This window comes from Tetrao urogallus (assembly GCF_951394365.1).
Source record: "Tetrao urogallus genome assembly, chromosome: 6".
Taxonomy (NCBI): Eukaryota; Metazoa; Chordata; class Aves; order Galliformes; family Phasianidae; genus Tetrao; species Tetrao urogallus.
The window spans coordinates 30,430,171-30,449,731 of NC_136819.1; the positions used below are offsets into that span (position 1 = coordinate 30,430,171).

General features: G+C 34.8%; 1 protein-coding gene across 1 annotated transcript in view; it reads right to left on the reverse strand.

Moving 5' to 3' along the window:
- The window catches only part of RYR3 (ryanodine receptor 3), a gene marked incomplete at both ends in the record, with an annotated part of 184,305 nt that overhangs the window by 72,043 nt on the left and 92,701 nt on the right, over positions 1 to 19,561 (reverse strand). The window contains 12 exons of the mRNA XM_079537855.1: positions 630 to 770; positions 1,090 to 1,180; positions 1,635 to 1,855; positions 2,570 to 2,739; positions 5,059 to 5,179; positions 5,919 to 6,027; positions 7,053 to 7,233; positions 7,563 to 7,698; positions 9,522 to 9,625; positions 10,600 to 10,729; positions 15,880 to 15,994; positions 17,753 to 18,026. Coding sequence (XP_079393981.1) covers positions 630 to 770; positions 1,090 to 1,180; positions 1,635 to 1,855; positions 2,570 to 2,739; positions 5,059 to 5,179; positions 5,919 to 6,027; positions 7,053 to 7,233; positions 7,563 to 7,698; positions 9,522 to 9,625; positions 10,600 to 10,729; positions 15,880 to 15,994; positions 17,753 to 18,026 — 1,793 coding nt within the window. The remainder of the gene's footprint in view (positions 1 to 629; positions 771 to 1,089; positions 1,181 to 1,634; positions 1,856 to 2,569; positions 2,740 to 5,058; positions 5,180 to 5,918; positions 6,028 to 7,052; positions 7,234 to 7,562; positions 7,699 to 9,521; positions 9,626 to 10,599; positions 10,730 to 15,879; positions 15,995 to 17,752; positions 18,027 to 19,561) is intronic.

Genomic DNA, 19,561 nt, shown 5'->3' on the forward strand with positions numbered 1-19,561 from the left:
ATTTTTGAAACCAACTAAGTACAAAAAGCTTTTAGTAAGGTGTCTCTAATGTAGGAAATGCAATCACTCCCTAATTATTAAAAAAAAAAAAAAAGGCATTGAAAACTTCAAAGATCACATTTTGGACAATAATATAGGAATATATTAATTTCTAGAATGGTGGCTCATAGTTTTTACACTAGACTATGACCAGCAAACTGTCAAAATAAAAGCATCTGTCTGAAAACAACATAGATTTATAGCGCATACACCAATAATATGACTCACATGTACATGCGTTTCTTAAAATTATTGCTATTTTACGTCAGTAAAAAGTATAATAAAAAGTTTAGGAGGGCAGACTAGAGCAGAGTTGAGTAATTAACATGTTAGTGCAGCAAGCAATCATCAGTGGAAACATATTTATATCAAAACAAAAATCTTACATTACATTAGTTTAGAGAAAATTCTTCAAAATTCAGCACTTGATTTTCCATTAGAATGGTACTTCATTGCTAGCACTCATTGCCATATCTCCCATATTACATGAAATAATTGTAGAGACAGGCATTTTCTGTATTGGCACTGCAAATTACCATCGGAATTCTTTTACAGTCATCCCATTCTGGAATGTGAATTATAGTCATTACCTTATGAGACAAGGAATCAAATATTCCCCAAAAAAGTTTTTCAGTTAAATGTAATTCATCTTCTGCTGCAATTCCATAGCTTCCCATTCCTGATGGTAGACAATAATATTTCCAACACTGTTCATAGTGATTTGTCAGAAGCTAGAATTGCAAGGAAGAAAATGTGTATGATTAACTGGTATTTAGTGATATGTCATGCAGACTCATGCAGTCTGAATGTCTAATATCTGTTTAAATATTCACATATATAATATTATTTATGCCCACACCTATAATTTATTTCTCTACTTCGAATAACTCATAGGAACAGCATTTTTTGCTTTATTTTTATTTTTTAGAGAGCAGTGCACTCCATTCTGTGAAAGCATAAAGACTAAAGATAAATTACTGTGAAGTAAGTTTTATGCTGAATGCATTTTAAAAAAAAAAAAAAAAAAAAAAAAAAAAGTACACTGTTTACCTTGAGTGGCATTTTACAGTATTCATTGAGTAAGGGCACATCAAAAACTAGCCTTCTCAATAACTGTTGGAGCATAGAGGGACGTAAGTGGCTATAATTAAAAAGAAAAAAAAAAAAAAAGGAAGATCTGCTTAGTAAAATCATTTTGCACGTTAGAATTCAAACCACTTTTAAAAGTATTTTGAAAAACTTGATATGCACACAGACATAATACCTTAGGAGAATATAATCAAAATAATGAGAAAGGAAACACTAGACTGGTTAAATCGAAGCTTAAGGAATCTCAGCATGCCTCATCTATGTAGAAGGGTAAATCACATAGCAAATTTTTGCACTCCCTTTATGTGATTGGACAACAGGTATGATTGTGCCATATGACAGCAGAGGAAATGGTGCTGGAGTCATACAGCTTGGTCACTTACTTCATGCAAGAATAAAACACTCATCTTTCTACCTTACATGCAGTATATATACATAATATATGAAAATAAAATGCATATTCTTATTTTCAAATAAAGAATGAATTTGTACATAGGTATACATACTGGCAGATAGCAAGCAGGCATTCTTCAATAGTGTCTCGTTGTGCTTTTGTAAGGGAACGTCCTTTGGATAACCTATATATTGTATGAAGCATGGAGTCAACAAGAGAGGCGTGATGTTCCGTTCCAGAAAAGAGGGGAGCACATCTTTTGAGTAATGGAAACACAGCTGAGCAAATATATCTGTTTAGTGCAAGAGCTGCTTCTGTGGTACTTAGAGAAACCTGTATGAAGTAGAAATTGATATCTCATGGAATAAAGGTTACTAAATAAAAATTTATAAAACATGACAGAGGCATTTTCCTGAAATCTGCTTAGTGGCTGGATGCTAGCATAGTATTCCCAATATATACATGATGATGACAGTCATTTTATGAACTTTAGAAAATCCAAGTCATCCACTTCTCTCATTAAAATAGTTCTCTCTGAACCAATCAAGAAAAGAAAAGAAAAGGAGAGAGAAAAGAGAAAAAAAAAACAATTAGCGAAATTAGAAGAGAAAAGAAGCAGCTTGCTCTTTAAAACTGGTTAGGGAAAAAAAATCACCAAGCATTATGTAGCATTTTTCATCTCAATTTCGTCATATCTACAGAAGTATGAATTTCCAGTGTAATATGGAAGAACACATGAACTGAAAGTAATCGTTAGACATATTACATAATATTCTAAGTACTTATGACATAATTAATGGAAGCCTTCATTAACGCCTATACTCATTACAAGTTCTGTATACACTTCCAGTGGTAGTGAATGCTTATGACCAAAACTCAAGCACTACCAATGAATGAAAATGTAACTGAACTGTTTCTCTTTGGGTTTATAGAAGGCATATACTTGCCCTTTAAAAAAAAAACATTTTTACTCAACGTTATACTTATTAAATTAATTGAGTCACTTTATCCACCCACTGTACTCAATCTCCATAGCAAAATACTTACTGTATCCAGAGAGGCAGAAGCTCTTAAATCTGGTAGAAATCCAACTTCAAGTAGGTGAAGGAGGAAGCTTTGGTCCTTAATGCCATACACACGGTCCAAAAAGAGTACCATTGGTGCCTTATGGTCAGGACAGAAATTTGCAGACATGTCTGGCTCATTTACAGTGCCATCTACACAAATACACATAATTGCTTTTTTAATAGCAGATAACTAACTAAGAAAGAAACACCAAGACAGTGAAAGACACTATCATCAAATTTCATGTCTAAAATCAAATGCTTATAGTCATATTCTTGCTTAGATTTCCTGTGTGCTGAAAAAGAAAAGGTATTTATTTCAATTTAAAAAATCTATTATTTTACAAGTCATTAATCTTCTCATCTCAAATAAAAGCTTAAGAATGAGTAATTATTCCATTTGTTTCATTACCACTATATAGAATGTTTGTCAGGTAAAACTGAAGCAAAATATTACTGCAAATATTAAGAATATATAGTAAATGTGGAGTTTTTTAAGCTTAAGAATTTTAATTTTTGCACCATGTTAGGTAGACAAGAAAAAATATGCTTTTATAAAGGAAAATAACAGCAACAGACGTTATTATATAACTGATAAACTTCTTTAACTATAATGAGTAATAGACAATTATTGTGAAACAGAAAGTACAATACAACTAAAGGAAAGAGGATAAAGTTATTTTGCCCTAGAAGAAAATGATAGACTGGTAGTTCATAGCCTATGGAACATGCATAAATTAACAGTAAAGATGACAATCATGTACCATAAAAATGTCCTCCTTTGCTGAATGCAAGTTTTTTAGGTATTTTCAGTTTATAAGGTTATCTTGAATGTTATTTTTTGAAAAAAACATCCACTCTGAACAACCACGACTTCTTCCGGAAAAGAATCAGCAGTCACATAACAAGAAAGAGTATCTCTTTTTGTCCTGTAATCTCTGAATTTGTCACATTTTTAAGTTTCAGAGCAACGAGGGTGAAAATTCAAGAGTCTCCATGGAGTTTCCTTTAGCAGGGAGTATCAAAACTGTTAGCTTCAATGATAAAAACTCAAGTTCAACTAGGTTCAATCCAGACACATACGGGGAGCTACAGAGTTTACTGCAGAAAGTGAGAAGTCTGTGCTCCAGGGTTCGGGTTTTGAATGTATGCACAAAGTAGGTAGATTCAAGATGTGTGAAAGGATTCCATGGTAACTTGCCTTTATCTTATGGGTGGACCTTACGGAAAAAGAGATTTTGAGTCTCAAAGCAAAGGAGAGAGAGCAGCATTATTTAGCTAGATTGGGAGAATTAGCTAGAAAGGGAGAACATTTTAAGACAAGATGAATATGTATGAAGGTAGGTGTGCACCTGAATCAAAACCAAATCAGGCTTCAGACCTTGAACATTAGAGGTCAGAGTGGAACGTTATATCCAGAAACTGGGAAAAAGACAGTAGATGTAGAGGAGCACTTTGGATCAGGACAATCCCAAATGCAGCTGGTTTTCATTTCCTCAGGGACGAAAGAAACAGTATAGTTTCCTTTGCCAATATACAGAATAGGCAGAAAACTAACTAACAAATAAATATGATATACACATGCAATGTTTTAATCGATCAAACAGGAATATACACTGAGTCATCAGTGACCTGCAGAAGAAAGTAAACAAAAGAGCCTAAAAGCCTGCATACAACAGTAATAAAACTGAGTGACTAGAAAAAGTAGAGACAGCTGAATTTCATGCAGACAACTCTAAGCTACTACTTATGCAGAAAAAAAAAAGCCATGCCTTTATGATGCTGATCTTGGAACTGAAAACACAAGCCAGGAAAGAGATCCTGAAGACCTCACTGAAATTCTATGAAACCATCAACTCACCGTGTAGCAGAAAACAAGCCATCAAGATACTAGATACCAATAGTAGAAGTCTAGGGTGTTCATTAAAATTAATAGAGTACAAGGGTGGTTTTTTTTGTTTGTTTTTTGTTTGTTTGTTTGTTTTTACGATGCTTAAAATGTATTTTTATGTAGCAAAATAGCAAAATTCTGGAACTTAGTGCCATAGGAGTTTGTGGGTACAGATATCATGATAAAAGAATTCAATAAATTCTTGCATACCAAGTCCAGAAATAGATATTAATTGGCACCCTTTCATCTCTCTAAACAAATGACTGGATGCTCTCGAAGAGGCTTTGTTCAAACTCACGTGGTTCTTCCAAAACGGACAGCATCTCTATAATGACTGCTATACAGCACTATGGCAGTGCTCCTGTATGTTATTTCATAGGGTTTTACACTCTCTGATCCATGGGACCAAGAATCAATTATATGGGAGCAAGTCTAATTGATGCATGTCCAATTAAAGCCTAAAGAAAAGGTACCTACTTATACTCAATTCTAGTAAGATTGTTCTTTTTCACATTAGAAGGCATATGTGACAACAGCATTTTATAAAAATTGTGTTGGCCTAGTAAAAAGATTGAAATTACCTTTGTTAACTGTTGACAGCTTTAGTGGTATACTTATAATCCCAACCAAATCTTCAGTTGGCACTAGAGATCGAAGGATTGATCTAATTCGAATAGCTTCACCTTTCCCACTTTGAATAAGCTGTTAGAGAGAAGGTTTATCAGTTAAGAAATTTAGTACTGAATAAAATTGGATTTTTTTCCTCAAAATACTGATATTGATGCAATTGTTTTTGAAATACCATACTACTTAGAAAAAATGCAAAGAAATTCAATGTATTGCAGCACAGTGAAGGAGCTGCAGATTTTATCTTTTACCTTAGATCTTTTTTCATCTTTTCTAATTTTGATGTCATCAATAATGTAATGGTATTATAAATTCCTAAGAAAGGAAAAAAGCCTACTTGGCTAAGCTTCCTAAGAATCCATTAGATAAAGTGATGAAAGTGTCATTTTCTAAAAGACTCCTGTTACTTGCAGAAATATTCTTACAATATATGCAGATAATGTAGATGCCACTTTCCAAAAATGCACAAGAAATAAAATTTTTATGGCTTTTTAAGAGTACAGTAAAGGGCCAGATTCAGAAATTTCCTTGGCTGTGTAAATGTGCAATGCTATTTGTTTGTTTGTACTTTAATCCCATAGTCATACAATTTCCCAAATCTTAAAAAAAAATAACAGAGAACAAGAAATCAAAAGTCACTTAATTTTTGTGAACAGCTTGTAGGGAACACATCTGTATAGGCAGAGTAAAGCATGCAATAAAGTCCACCTTCTGAAGGCAGAAAGCCTTTGAAAAGGGAACAGCTTACTTAGATATGTATAGTTCTGTTCAAATATCTCCCACGTTTTCTGAGCAAGTGACAGAATGAACTTACGTGCATTTCTGGTGCACAGCGTCCAAGTAAATCTATGAGAGCAGAGTAAAATGACATGATTGCATTGCCCATGTGTACGATCTCCTCCTCCTCCTCCTCCTCTTCATCACTAAAAGGCAATCAGCAATGCCACTGAGTAATTATGCTAGTCTAAGTTTATAGTTCTTCTCTGAAGCGAAATCCATGATTCCGAGACTATAAATCAGATATACACATTTCTGGCTACAGATTAAATATACTTTTTTGGTATTCCTAGAGCTAGGATGCAATTGAATAGTATAATAATAACTGACTTATACCAGGCTGTCCTCTTCTTTCACATTATTGTTGCCTTCGCGTCATTCCACAGTAGCCTTCCCGTTTAATTTCTCCTTCAGACTTTGCTTCTGTAACTAGCATTCCATTTTATCTAGATCATACCTAATGAATTTAATATGACAACTGATTATGGGTGTGAATCTATTATGTTCTGTGTTTGTATAATGCAGAATCACAGAATGGCCTGGGTTGAAAGGGACATCAAGGACCATGAATCTCCAACCCACCTGCCACATGCAAGGCCACCAATCTCCACATTTGATACTAGACCAGGCTGCCCAAAGCCCCATCCCATCTGGCCTTAAACACCTCAAGGGATGGGGCATTCACAACCTCTCTGGGCAGCCTGTTCCAGCACCTCACCAGTCTCATAGTAAAGAACTTTCCCCTGACATCCATCTAAATCTTCCCTCCTTCAACTCAAAATCATTTCCCCTTGTCCTGCTGTTGTCTACTCTTTCAAAGACTTGATTCCTCTCCTGTTCATAGGTACTGAAAGGCTGCAATTAGGTGACCCCAGAGCCTTCTTTTCTCCAGGCTGAACAAGCCCAGCTCCCTTATCCTGTCTCCACTGGGGAGGTGCTCCAGCCCTCTGATCATCTTCGTGGCCCTCCTCTGCACCTTCTCCAGCAGCTTCCTGTCTTTGTTGTATTGGGGGCTCCAGACCTGGACACAGTACTTCAGATAGGGCCTCACAAGAGCAGAGTAGAGAGGGACAATGCCTTACTTAATAGGGTCAATTATCCACATACTTCTAGCATGATTAAACCAGCTACTACATCATTGTTTTCCAAACTAGCATTCACATTTACTTACCCTTCTCTCTTGTATCCTTGTGAGGGAAGGTCACGAGCAGGATTCTCGGAGATCCGTATAGCTTCTTGCATAGCTGCCAGCAAACCATTTCCTCCTTCTCCTCTAAGCTCTGGTCCAAAGCACTCTGGTCGTCGAATAAGAAGCTTTACAACAACACTTGCATTTTCTTCAACACTTTCACCTGAAGACGAAAAAGAAATCTTAGCACTATATATGCTTTCTTCTGAAAGGTATCTTTTAGTTTGAAGATAACTGCATTTTTTTCTAAATTATAAATTTATCATATGTATAATATATATGTTATTTTATATATATACACCCACATATATATATTATATCTACATACTCTTTTTTTTTTTTTTTTTTTTTTTTTTTACTTTTGAAAGCAAAAAAAAAAAACGTTTGTAACAACAATGATATGCATTAACCTCTCTCTGTCTGTTAGTATATTTTTATGGATAGAAAAGTAATTAAAAAGAAACCTTTAAATTCTCAAGAGATTTTACTTACTGTTAACAAAAACTGCAAATCTTAGGAATGACAGGTAACGTTCACCCTCTATTGGATTCCACCCAATGTCTGGATATCCTTTAGCTAACAATACTGGACAACTCTGCAGTCCGCAACCGGCCAGGTAAGTAACAACCTACAATACAGAAACATTCATTTACTCATGTATGCAGAAGTTAATTTCTAAAATTACTGTCAATGCATGATTTTTTAATTGAATAATAGGGCTTTAATGTACTAGCTGTTTCATTTGATAAACAACCACTAGAACTCAATATTGTGTCAATCTTAGTTTCTAGCCTTCGCTTTTGAGGATGGCAAAAACAAGTCAAACATTTCATTTCTGAAACCACTATAACTTAATACAACAATATGAAAAAATTTAATTTCGTATGTATAAAGGAGAATAACATATTCAGATTTTTTTTTTTTTACAATACATTACAGAAAAACAGTTAAAATACTATTTAACAACTTTACCACATTGATAGCTATGTATGATTAACTTGTTACAAGAGCAAAGTAAATGTTGCATCAGAAGCTTACTTAGTATATTAACACCAGTTCTAATAGATATACTTTTTTTTTTTCAGAAGATTGATAAATATCATTAAAAGTTCTCCAAGTGTGGAGAACCATAATATTTATTAATATGTAAATTCCCAACGCAGCATTTCTTTGCAAAGAGAATACCTTTAAACAAGACACATTTTGAAAAACAAGAAATGTGGTAAACTGAATTTCTGAAACATGAATAAAATGGTTTCTCAATCATTTAAAAGGAAACCTGGAGGTAACAGCATAGATGTGATTTTCATTTTATTTAAAAATACGTAAAGGATAACATATGAACATGGTTTTTGTTCTCAAGTAGATTTTGAAATTGGTAATTCAGTGACTTGCCCAACAGTGCTATCCATGAAAATACAACCGTCACTGGTGATGTTCTGACAGTCACTAATGGTGTAACCCAGGATCAAAATCGTTTAACATCTTTATTAATGATACAAGAGTGCATTCTTTGTCACGTTTGTAGATGATACAAAATTGAGAATTGTTCTCAATACTGCTTATATTTAATTAACATATTCCTGTGCTCTCAAATCCTTTCCATTAATATTCCTCCCGTTGTCTTTTCCAAGCTATCCCCATCATACATCCTTTTATTTACTCTTACCAATTTTTGCCTCTCCCACTGCATATTCTGGTGATTAAATATATCACAACAACCCAGATACCCTCACTCAATACTGCCTTCATGGATTTTTACATATTCCACAAAGGTTTTGAGGATGCTCTGCTATCATTTTAAACACAGTTTTCTGGTTTCTGTTTCCCACTGATGCATTAACACGTATTCTATTTTGGTATCTTTGTACCCACCATTCTTATTTCATCCCTATTCTCCTAAAATTTCTCTTTTCTCCTAAACACTGCCAGAATCTCAAATGCTGGATTTCATTTCCTTCTGCAGCTAAACCTAATATTCTCTACTTTCCTTCTTCATGTATTTGCTCTTCTGTTCTCTGAGATATTATCTCCATCTCTTTCAATCTCTGTGATTTTTGTAAACTATGAACTCAGTTTGTTTCTTTACCTTCTCCCTCTTCTTACTTCACCTGAATTTGTTCCTCCCCTCAAACTATGTTTCTTGACATGCATTTCTCTTTTTTCATGCCTTCATTCTTGTTATCTTTTCTACCTGATAACAACAATGAAAGGTTAAAGGAGACAGGAAAACACCTTCTTGCACCTTCTTGTTCTCTTCTACTGTGATTCCTACTAAGTGTTAAGCCAAAGCATGAAAAACATTGCTCAATCAACTTTACTTTAAGACAGAACATATATAGAGCAAGTATTTCTGAAAAGACCATATTCAAATACTACTATGATCAAACTTGCCCTTTTCCTTCTGCTACAAGTACACTATTGAATAAGTAGGTCAGAGCGATCACTTGCTTTATCAAGATCTGGTTCTTCCAGTGCTAGTGCAAGCTCATTGTTGTCCATTACAGAGGCTGCTGCAACATCTAGTGGTGTCGAACCTCTCATTGAAGGAAATGCTGCAGAAGAACGTTAATATAGATAAATTTAAGAAAAGAAACTCAGTTTGTAGTAACCACAGTTATGCAGCAGAGGGCAGTAATCACACTGGAATCTAAACATATTAATAGCATGTTGTATGTACAGCTAGCTGTTCTTCAACCAAGAACATGCTTAGTTTTCAAACAGTGTTACAATAAATGCTGAAATCCTTTCCTGTCTTGACATCCACATCCACAAACAATCAGAACTACGTTATTTTTAAATGCAGATTAAGAAATGATTATTAACAACATGGAAAACTATAAGCAATTTTATACAACAGTTTCTTTAGCTGAATAACATTTCAGCTCTGTAATTCTCAGAAGCTGCATAACCCTATCATTTCATTATTTTATAATATATCCTATATTCAGGTAAAAGAGTCGCTTTCAAACTGCAGTATTGCCTGTTTTATTTCATTAATTCTTATTCAATTTTTGGTGTTCAATATGGATAAATATGGTCATAGAAATAATAGCTATGAATAGCCAAAACATTGTAAAAATCACATGCTGACTTGTCTTACTACAGCTAGCTAATATAACCATCTACATAGCCAAGAGAATTTTTCTTGGGCTAGTACATACACATCAAAAAATCAAACACCCAATCAAATATCCATTCCAAATTATAAATATGATATTCATATTAATGGAATAAATTTTAGAGGAGAAGGGAAACAACAACAGCAAAAAAAGAAATTAATATTCATTGCCCAGATGAAATAGATCAGCATCAAAGATGGTTAATTTCATCTTAGATTTCCAATGACAGTTATACCAAGCGGAACAAATGTAGATTTGGTCCTAAATTTTTCTATGTCAAGACTGCTCGGATGAAAGGAAAACAGAGAAGGTGAAAAAAGCAAGACTTCATCACACGCTTTGGATTGCTATACAAATTACACAGTTATTCCTTTTCTTGATTTTAACTATTAAGCTATATGACATACCCAACCCAACACTGCTGTTTTCCAGTAAGTAACTGAGGTGCTCAAACATGGCTTTTTGGTTTTGACGACTAATTCGACAGAAGTAGCACAGGAATCGACAACAGCTTGCCACCATCTTAGGAAAAGCGATCTGCTGAAAAGAATGTTGACAAAGCAGTGAAAAATGTTAATTACCAATCTGTTCTAATTTTTCTTCCCACATTCCTAACAAGGAAAGCATAGCAAAGTTACCAAGGTGATAAGCAAATGGCAGTTGCTTTAGTTTTAATTTAAGAAAGGATCTGCATTTCTTTTTAACCTTTGTATTCATTAGGCCCTTGGGTTTAAAATGTTGGAAAATCATTTTGCAGGGAACTATAGAGAACATGTAAGAAAGAAAAACTGAGACTTATTTTTCTCAACTCTCTCAACAGCAATCTGCAGACTAGCAAACACGGCTATACAAAAATGGTTATAGCAACAAGCTCAGTCACCAAAATACTAGATCATAGCAGAATAAAATATTTGAAAATCTTATTTTATCCTCCCATACTCATTACAGTAAGAATACACAGTCCCTATGAAAAAGATTTGTACAAGTCTTCTACATTGCTCAATGAATAGGCCTTGATAATACACATTAATATTTTATCTTTAATGTACAGTGCTTTTCTGGTGTTTTTTTAAGGTCTTTCTACCAGAGCTATTAAAATTACCAATACATACTTGATGCACTTAAAGCGTCAAGCTCAGCTGCAGATTTGCATCCTAAAGATATTAACAAAATCAGGGAGAAAAATTTTTAAATAATCTGACCGGCATCCTTTGGGCAAAAACATTTTTTCTTTCTTTCTTTGTTTCTATCATCTAACCATATAATCTACAATATTATACAGAATATTTTATATTCTCTAATATCCGTGATGATAGCTAAATGGAATATTGTGTTTTCTTCCTATGATGTCATGTTTTCTTCACTTCATGCTTTGCAACTATAAATAAAAGTATTTATATTTCTTTATACAATGCATAATGTGTACTGCCTCTCTTACAACAAAATTCTAATTCTAAGTAAATCCTTTTTACTTGAGACAACAGGTTTCTGGGGAAAAAATGATAACATAATTAAAAGCTGTATGATATGAGTTATCTATTCAGATAATTTTTGTGGAGCTGATTTGATTAACTGCAGTTTTATTTTTACACAGATCTTTTTGATAATATATGTCCCATTTGTCTATTTCACTCATGAAGGTACTATTATGTACAAGAAGCATTCATATTTTTAAACATAAGATATATGAAAATTAATGAAAATTATTTATTCCCTCATGAAGACATTCAACAATGCTTCTATGTCCATAATTTACAGGGATACAAAGCGTGTGACAACTTAATTTAGAGAATTACAGCAAGCAGAAAGAATGTAAAAAAAGTATTTTAGAAATTGCTTATTATTGAAGGTCATCTAAACAAAAACATAGTATAAAAGTATCCTAATATGAAAGAAAAGATTTTCAAGTAATTCTGAGAGTCAAAAAGAGCATTGCTTGAAACTGAATGAAGAACCAACAACAGAAACCAATGTTATGGCTCCAAAATTCTGAGAACAAAAGCACAATCTTTAGTAATAACTATTTTAGGCTTCTATCCACTAAAACTTAACTGTGATGTAAAATGGAAAGTTTGCTTGAGTATTTTCACCAACAAAGTACCTTTCTGGGAGTTTGTAAGCAGGTACTATCTAAAGTAAATATTGAAGTATTTCTAAGTTACCAAGAAACATTCAGCTACACCATCTTCCACAGATTTCAGATGTTTCTGACTCATTTATTAATAGATCAGTTGGGAGGAAGCCTGGCATGAGTTTCCTTCTGTTTGAACAGACAAATTTTTACCTTCTGACTGTTCCTCTAGAGAAGCAGTGAACTGTAACACTCTCATTACACATCTCAATACAGCCTCATAATAAAACCATTTAATCCAGGAAACTAGAAACATGGCTTAAAGCATCTGCTGTTGCAACTTCAGAAAACGCCCAGTTCCTAAACCAGAGATGACATTGCATAGCATCTCATTCCTTGTGACTGTCATCTACGAGAAGGGTCATAACGAGGATCCAGGGAACTACAGTTCTGTTAGCCTAACCTCAGTACCAGGAAAGATTATGGAGCAGATAATCTTGAGGATAATCACACTGCATGTGCAGGACTGAGGAATCAGGCCTAGCTGGCATGAGTTCATGAAAGGAAGGTCCTGCTTGACCAATCTGATCTCTTGCTATGGCTGAGCAACCCACGTGGTGGATGAGGGAAAGGTTGTTGACATAGTCTACCTAGACTTCAGCAAAGCCTTTGACACTGTCTGCCACAATACTCTGGAGAAGCTGGTAGCCCATATCTTAGGCATATACACTCCTCACTGGGTAAAGAACTGGCTGGATAGCTGGGCCCAGAGAGCGGTGGTAAATGTAGTCACATTCAGCTGGTGACCGGTCACAACTGGTATTCCCCAGGGGGTCAATACTGGGGCCTGTCCTGTTCAGTATCTTTATTGAAGACCAGGATGAGGGCATTGAGTGCACCCTCAGTAGGTCTGCAGAGGACACCAAGTTGAGAGCAAGTATCTGCCTGGGAAGATGGTAGGAAGGCTCTTCAGAGGGATCTGGATAGGCTGGATAGCTGGACTGAGGCCAGTGGGATGAAGTTCAACAAGACCAAGTGCTAGGTCCTGCACTGTGGCCGCAACAATCCCAGGAATGCTATTGACTTAGGGCAGAGTGACTGGAAGAGCATGGAGAGGAAATGGACCTGGGATTATTAGTCAGTGCTCAACTGATTAGATAGCAGTGTGCCAAGGTGGCCAAGACGACCAATGGCATCTTGGCTTGTATCAGAAATAGTGATGCCAGCAGAAGTGGGGAAGTGATCATCCCTCTGTACAGCAGTGGTGAGGCTGCACCTTGAGTACTGTGCTCAGTTTAGGGCCCCTCACTTGCAAGAAAGACATTGAGGCCCTGGGGAGTGTTCAGAGAAGGGCAACCAAGCTGGTGCTTAACAATCACCAGCTTAGGGAGCTGGGATTGTTCAGTCTGGAGGAGACTCCAGGGGTGATCCTATTGCTCTCTACAACTACCTGAAGGGAGATTGTGGTGAGGTGGGAGTCAGCCTCTTCTTTCATTTAACTAGCAATAGGAACTAGAGGGAATGGCCGCAAGTGGTACCAAGGGAGATTTAGGTTGGACATTAGGAAATACGTCAGTGAGAGAATGGTCAAGTGTTGGAACAAGTTTCCTAGGCAACCCGTGGAGTCACTGATCCTGGTGGTGTTCAAGAAACACTTAGATGTTGTACTGAAGGATGTGGTTTAGAAGGAAATATTGGTGGTAGGTGGATTGGTTGGACTGGTTGATCTTAGAGATCTTTTCCAACCTTAGTGATTTTATGATTCTATGATTTCTTCTCTTGAAATGTAACTTCTGACAGGGATATATGTCCACAAAGCTAGGAATAGCAAGCAGAAGGGAAAACACTAACAATCTAAGTTATGAGGAACTAAGTCACTAAGTTGTGAGGAACTTTGCTGAGAGCAGGAAGAGCAACATTCTAACGTCTGATGCCACAAACTCTTCTTGAACCGTACATAAGCAAGTCACTGGATTAAAGCCATGAAAATTTCAAATGAATTTATAAAACCGAAGCTAACTGTACTGTCTCTGTCCTTACTCTTTTTTTTGTTCAAAAGGATACCTTTCCTGGGAGAATAGAAGATCCCCAGTACACACAAACATGTACCTTTTCTAAAATACAGCCTGATGGTTAGACTATAAGTGAACGATCTTTTATGTGAGACTTCTGTACAAGCTCAGAAGTCAAACATTCCAGCAGATCAACTGACAGCAATCATTTTACAAAGCAGTACTCTCACTTCAAGATTACAGTTCCTATGAAGGATACTTCGCATCTGGACCTCAGAAACAATGCTTCTCCTGTAAAATTCCATGCTTAGCTGTTCGTTGTATGAAATCTATGAAATCTCATTGCAACGTCTTTCTGTGCTAATCATGTGCAAACCCCTCTCATAATAACCTTTTCCCTATTATTTCATACCATAACTGCTCTCAGTCTTCATAAAAAAAAAAAAAAAAAAGTGTTGATTATCTGGAAGTTTCCAAACTTTGTGAGGAAATGATGTACCTTGAGATTGAAATAGGTGAAATTCTTAACACAGTCTATTTCTTAACCATATTTCTTGATCAGATTCCTCTTCCTATGAAGATTCCAGATCAGTGGGCAATCTTTTTGGATTCCCCACACACTTCATAGAGACAGGTACACAAAATAGGATATTCCGGATGGCCAGAAACGTTAAAAGCTTACCAACTAATTTTTTTTAGATCTGCATTGCTCACAAAAACATCACAGTAAATTCTGTTATTTATTTAAGTAGATTTGAGTTATAAAATTCTTTACAACAACATTCTTACATAGAACTAGAAGGCACTGCAGTGTGTAGTTTTGGTATTTTTTGTCACTTCTGACTTCATGTACAAACATTACAGCAAAAAAGGTTGTGATATCTATGAATTACACTATTAATCAGACAATAACTGATTGTAGCTTGCCTGGCCTGGAAAAAAAAACAAAACAAAACAAAACACAAAAAAAGCACTGGGAACAGAGGATAATCCTCTTATTGGAAGGGAGGCATTAACATTAAAAACCAGGCATAAATGAGAATAAAAAAGATAAACCCACTTCACTTCTAACTTTCCTCAGGTAGCTGAAGGAACACTCAGTCATGCTACTGTACCTTTAAACAAACATACAGACATTCAAACATAACGCTAAGTACAACTTTGCAAATTATAGTTCAGTTCCAAGAAATTGAAATTGAGCATTCAAAACAAAGTTGGTGTAAGTTAACTAAGTATGCGGTTTACTGTTAACAACACTTTATCTAAGATGAAGACATTTTCCTGGTAGACCTAGACCTCCCATGTATGAATCTAACCTGTATATTTAATTTAAAATAACAACAAAGCCTTTTAAAGTACTATTAAATAAAATACCTATAACCTTTTACTTAAGAAAATAATAATAATAATTCCTAGAACACTGATGATGTATTTTAAGAACTTCTCAATTCTTTACGTTAATTAAGAATTGTTAAAACTAGACTAGCAGTATCAGGCATATAAAAGAGATCTATTTATCTTTGGATGCATCCTCTTTAACATCCTTTTACACCTTTACAGAGGTTAAAGATGCAAAACTAACAATATAATTACAGTGAAATTACCTGAGATGTATCTCCTCCAAGCACATTCACCATCACATCCATAACAGTCTCGTGCATGCCCAAGACTCTCATTAAGTTAGGATGCTGATAAAAAACCTTGTTGTTCATTATATCTCTAAAGTGGGAGAAAAGGCAACATCATTAAGAAATACTATTTTCATTTATTAGAGATTTTAGAAATATGCATTCATAGCAGTAATGGGATTTTAAATTCTCAGATTTCAGTACAAAACAAAATCATCTGAAAAATAATTAACACTAAACTATGCTGTCATTCCTCTTTCACAAATTCTATATAATAACAATCTAAACTTTTTTATTATTTGAAAATGGCATTTGTTTCCTCTTTTCCTCTCCATCTTTAAATTCCTCTTACCGCCTGTTCTGTTTAAAGAAAAAATATATTGTTATGATCTAAGTGGAAAAGAATATATTCTGTTATGCTGTAAGTAGAGAATGGGGATCAATAAATCCAAATCTAATCTTGCCTCTGCAGAAGCACTGCTTAATTCTTTTTCTCAGATCATAAAGCAGAAGATACTAAAGAGACTTATTTTTCCAAGGATATCAGTTACACATCTTTCATCAACATTTCCAAAATTAAGACTGAGAGAAGAAGTAAAATGAAATAAGAGTTCTCCTAAGTAGGAATATTTTAACAATTGCATTCTGCCCACTCTCCTATAACATATTCTGGAATTCTCTATTTTTGTTCAATAATCCAGAACACTATTTATGTGTTTTCATGGGAATACAAAATGCAAAGAACAAAAAATCATGCCTATTTTAAATGAACACCGATAACTGGTAAAGGAAACAGAATTATATTACCTCTGGGAAGGGGGCTATGCCCAGACATGCCCAGTTTAGATTAAAGTTATCCTCAATCCCGTTAGAAATCTCAGTAATTTTACAAACTCAGCAACAGGGACAAATTAGGTAATGATGTCACATACTAATTAATAAGCTGTTTCTATGAATTGCCCAATTCAACTGAAGAGACTATTGTTTTCAATTTTTACAAAAAAGAACCCTGCAATTTCTACAGCAAAATAGTAAGAGCAATGCCAGTTCCTTACAACTGTTATAAAGGAGATAAACTGTTCAATGTTCCTGATGAAAGACAAAGAAGTGTAGTTCTTAGATAATCTTACAACATTTTCTTTTTAAATACTCTATTTTAATTTTAGGCAATTCATTTTCTGTGAATTTATTTATTTATTTACATCCAACATTGAGTGTTCCAATCTTCACATAAGAGCAGTAATAGGCATACACAAAACTACTTACTTCAGAAGAATAGTTTCATAACAAGAATGGAGAAAAATATTTTCATACCACAGCAGGGATTACATAAAGGTAAAGTCTTACTATTCTAAAGTTATAAAAGATAGAATAAGTAGTCTTCTGTGTTCAAATACTTTGACTTACAATTGATACAATTCTAACCAGCTTGAAACATTTCAGATCACAATGCTTTGCTGCTTCTGCCTAGCTGCTTGTAAAAACTCACCTCTTATGAGGATACCAACAAGTCTATTCACTTATACATGAAAAATAACGTGAGCTTTAATTTAGTATGGTATTGACAGCAATGAAGACATAAGTCACCTGTTTACTCTAGATCTGCTAAAACATGTTTGTCTACCAAACATCAACAAAAAAATACTCACTGGGCTTCACTGTTGCAAAAACAGTCCAGTTTTTTAGGTGAGCAGATACTTTGGTTCACAGAAAAAAAGCCATACTAAAAAATTCTGATACACATCAGCATTTCAGTACAGCAATAATTTTCATCCAGGATCTAAAGTAGATGGATTTACCAGTATAATAGAAAGCATTATTCAAAAATAAAACGATGTTAATTGCATACCCTAATCCATTAATCATTAGCAGTTCCTCTTCTTTTCCCATTCTTACACTGAGAAGAGAGCGAATCTGGCCCAGTGCAGCAAGCAGATTAATGGTATCCTTCACAGAAGCATCACTAATAGTGTATGCTTTCCTCAGAGCTTGAAGTAGCTCACCAATGCTATCATATTGCCTACGCAGGAGAGTGTACATAATCCGAACCAATTCTGGATCTTGAATCTGATCTTCCTGGGACCAGCGCACCATAGTCTGAGATATGAGTTCCTTCAGTGTAGCTGAAATAATAAAATACAAAAAATATTACCAGCTATTACAAACACAAAAATTCAAAAACATACATTGCAGTAAAGTATCAGGTAACAATAGACAATAAGGAAGTTATAGGGAAGCAAAAGAATATTAGCAGAATAGAATTTTCAACAGGAAAAATAACATTGGCTCTTTCATGGTAAGTCTGATGCTTCTGAGAGATGGAAAATAAAAAACCTAAACACAGTGTCCAAGTGAACACATCACTGTTAACAATGAAAAGTTCTTGGCTTATCTTGACCCTAGAAATCATCCTGGCAAGTGCTAAATTTTATTTTTTTTTTAAATTTCATTTATGTATTAATATTTGTAAAACAGTTTTAATTGCAGAGCTTCTTCTGTCGCAGACTTTCTCATTAGGAATGACTCTTACATTCTTTTACAGTGGCAAAGAAACATACTTTTGATGAACATCAGTCTAGGTTTGGAATACAAAGACTGATTAAGAAATTTTCAGTAAAGAATTCATTGTCTGACAAGTGTGTTTCCAGCTATCCTAGAAATATTCATTAAAGTGGGCTCAGCCAGATAATTAACTCTGCTGGAAGAATACGTCTGTTCTAAGTTTACAGAACTGACAGAAAAAAAAGAGAATGAGACAGCCTCCTCCCCCTCCACCCCTCCCAGGGCCAAGATAAAATGCCTTATGAAGCTTTTGGGATTCATGCATCTAATGAATGTTTAGCTATTTTGTTGCTCAAACAAGGGATCTCCACTGTCTTCAAAATATGACAACCTACCTGGAAACATCTCAGAATTGTATGATGATGCATATACACTAACAGGAGAGGCAAACTGACTTAAGAGAGGTAATTTTAACTGTATTTCCCAACTATTTTGAGAAAGTCACTATCACTTCAGAATGTATTTTCTAAAAATTTGTACTGTTTTGAAGCTCACAACCCATATTGCTTGGAGCAGTTCTATGTTGGATACATTTCCTATACAATGGCAGTGAATACAATCTTTCTAAGCCCTGAGTTTAAGAACTTTACCTGAAAACTAAAAGCACGTTCCCCTCCTTATAAAAAGTATGGATTGTTTATGCTAAGGTATAGGCTAAAGGTATATTGTTCAATTCCTCCAACTTCAATCTTGCAATCTTATTCTAACAGTTGTCTCAGTGCTACCTTAATTATATGTCTCAAGGTAGTACAATCTGGTATAGCTTTATCTTCTTTACAGAAGGCTACAAATTCTATGCTACCTATTTTTTGAGACTGCATAGAAGAAATACCTATTCCGTATCAATTGGTCAGAACTCAAAACAGAAACGAAACCTTGCATGTTAAAAGCTAGCCCTTTAAAAAACAAAATAGCAACTGGAAGAGAATCTTGTCACACATAATTTGGTACTGAGTAGTAGGCAGCTTCTTATGGAGGAACAGAAATTTGAAATAGAATTAGGCTATAAAGAAGGAAGGTTTTGGATTTCAAAAAAATCTCACAAACCTGTCAATGGAAACGTCAAATTCAGAATTCTTGAGTCAAGTTCACTGTG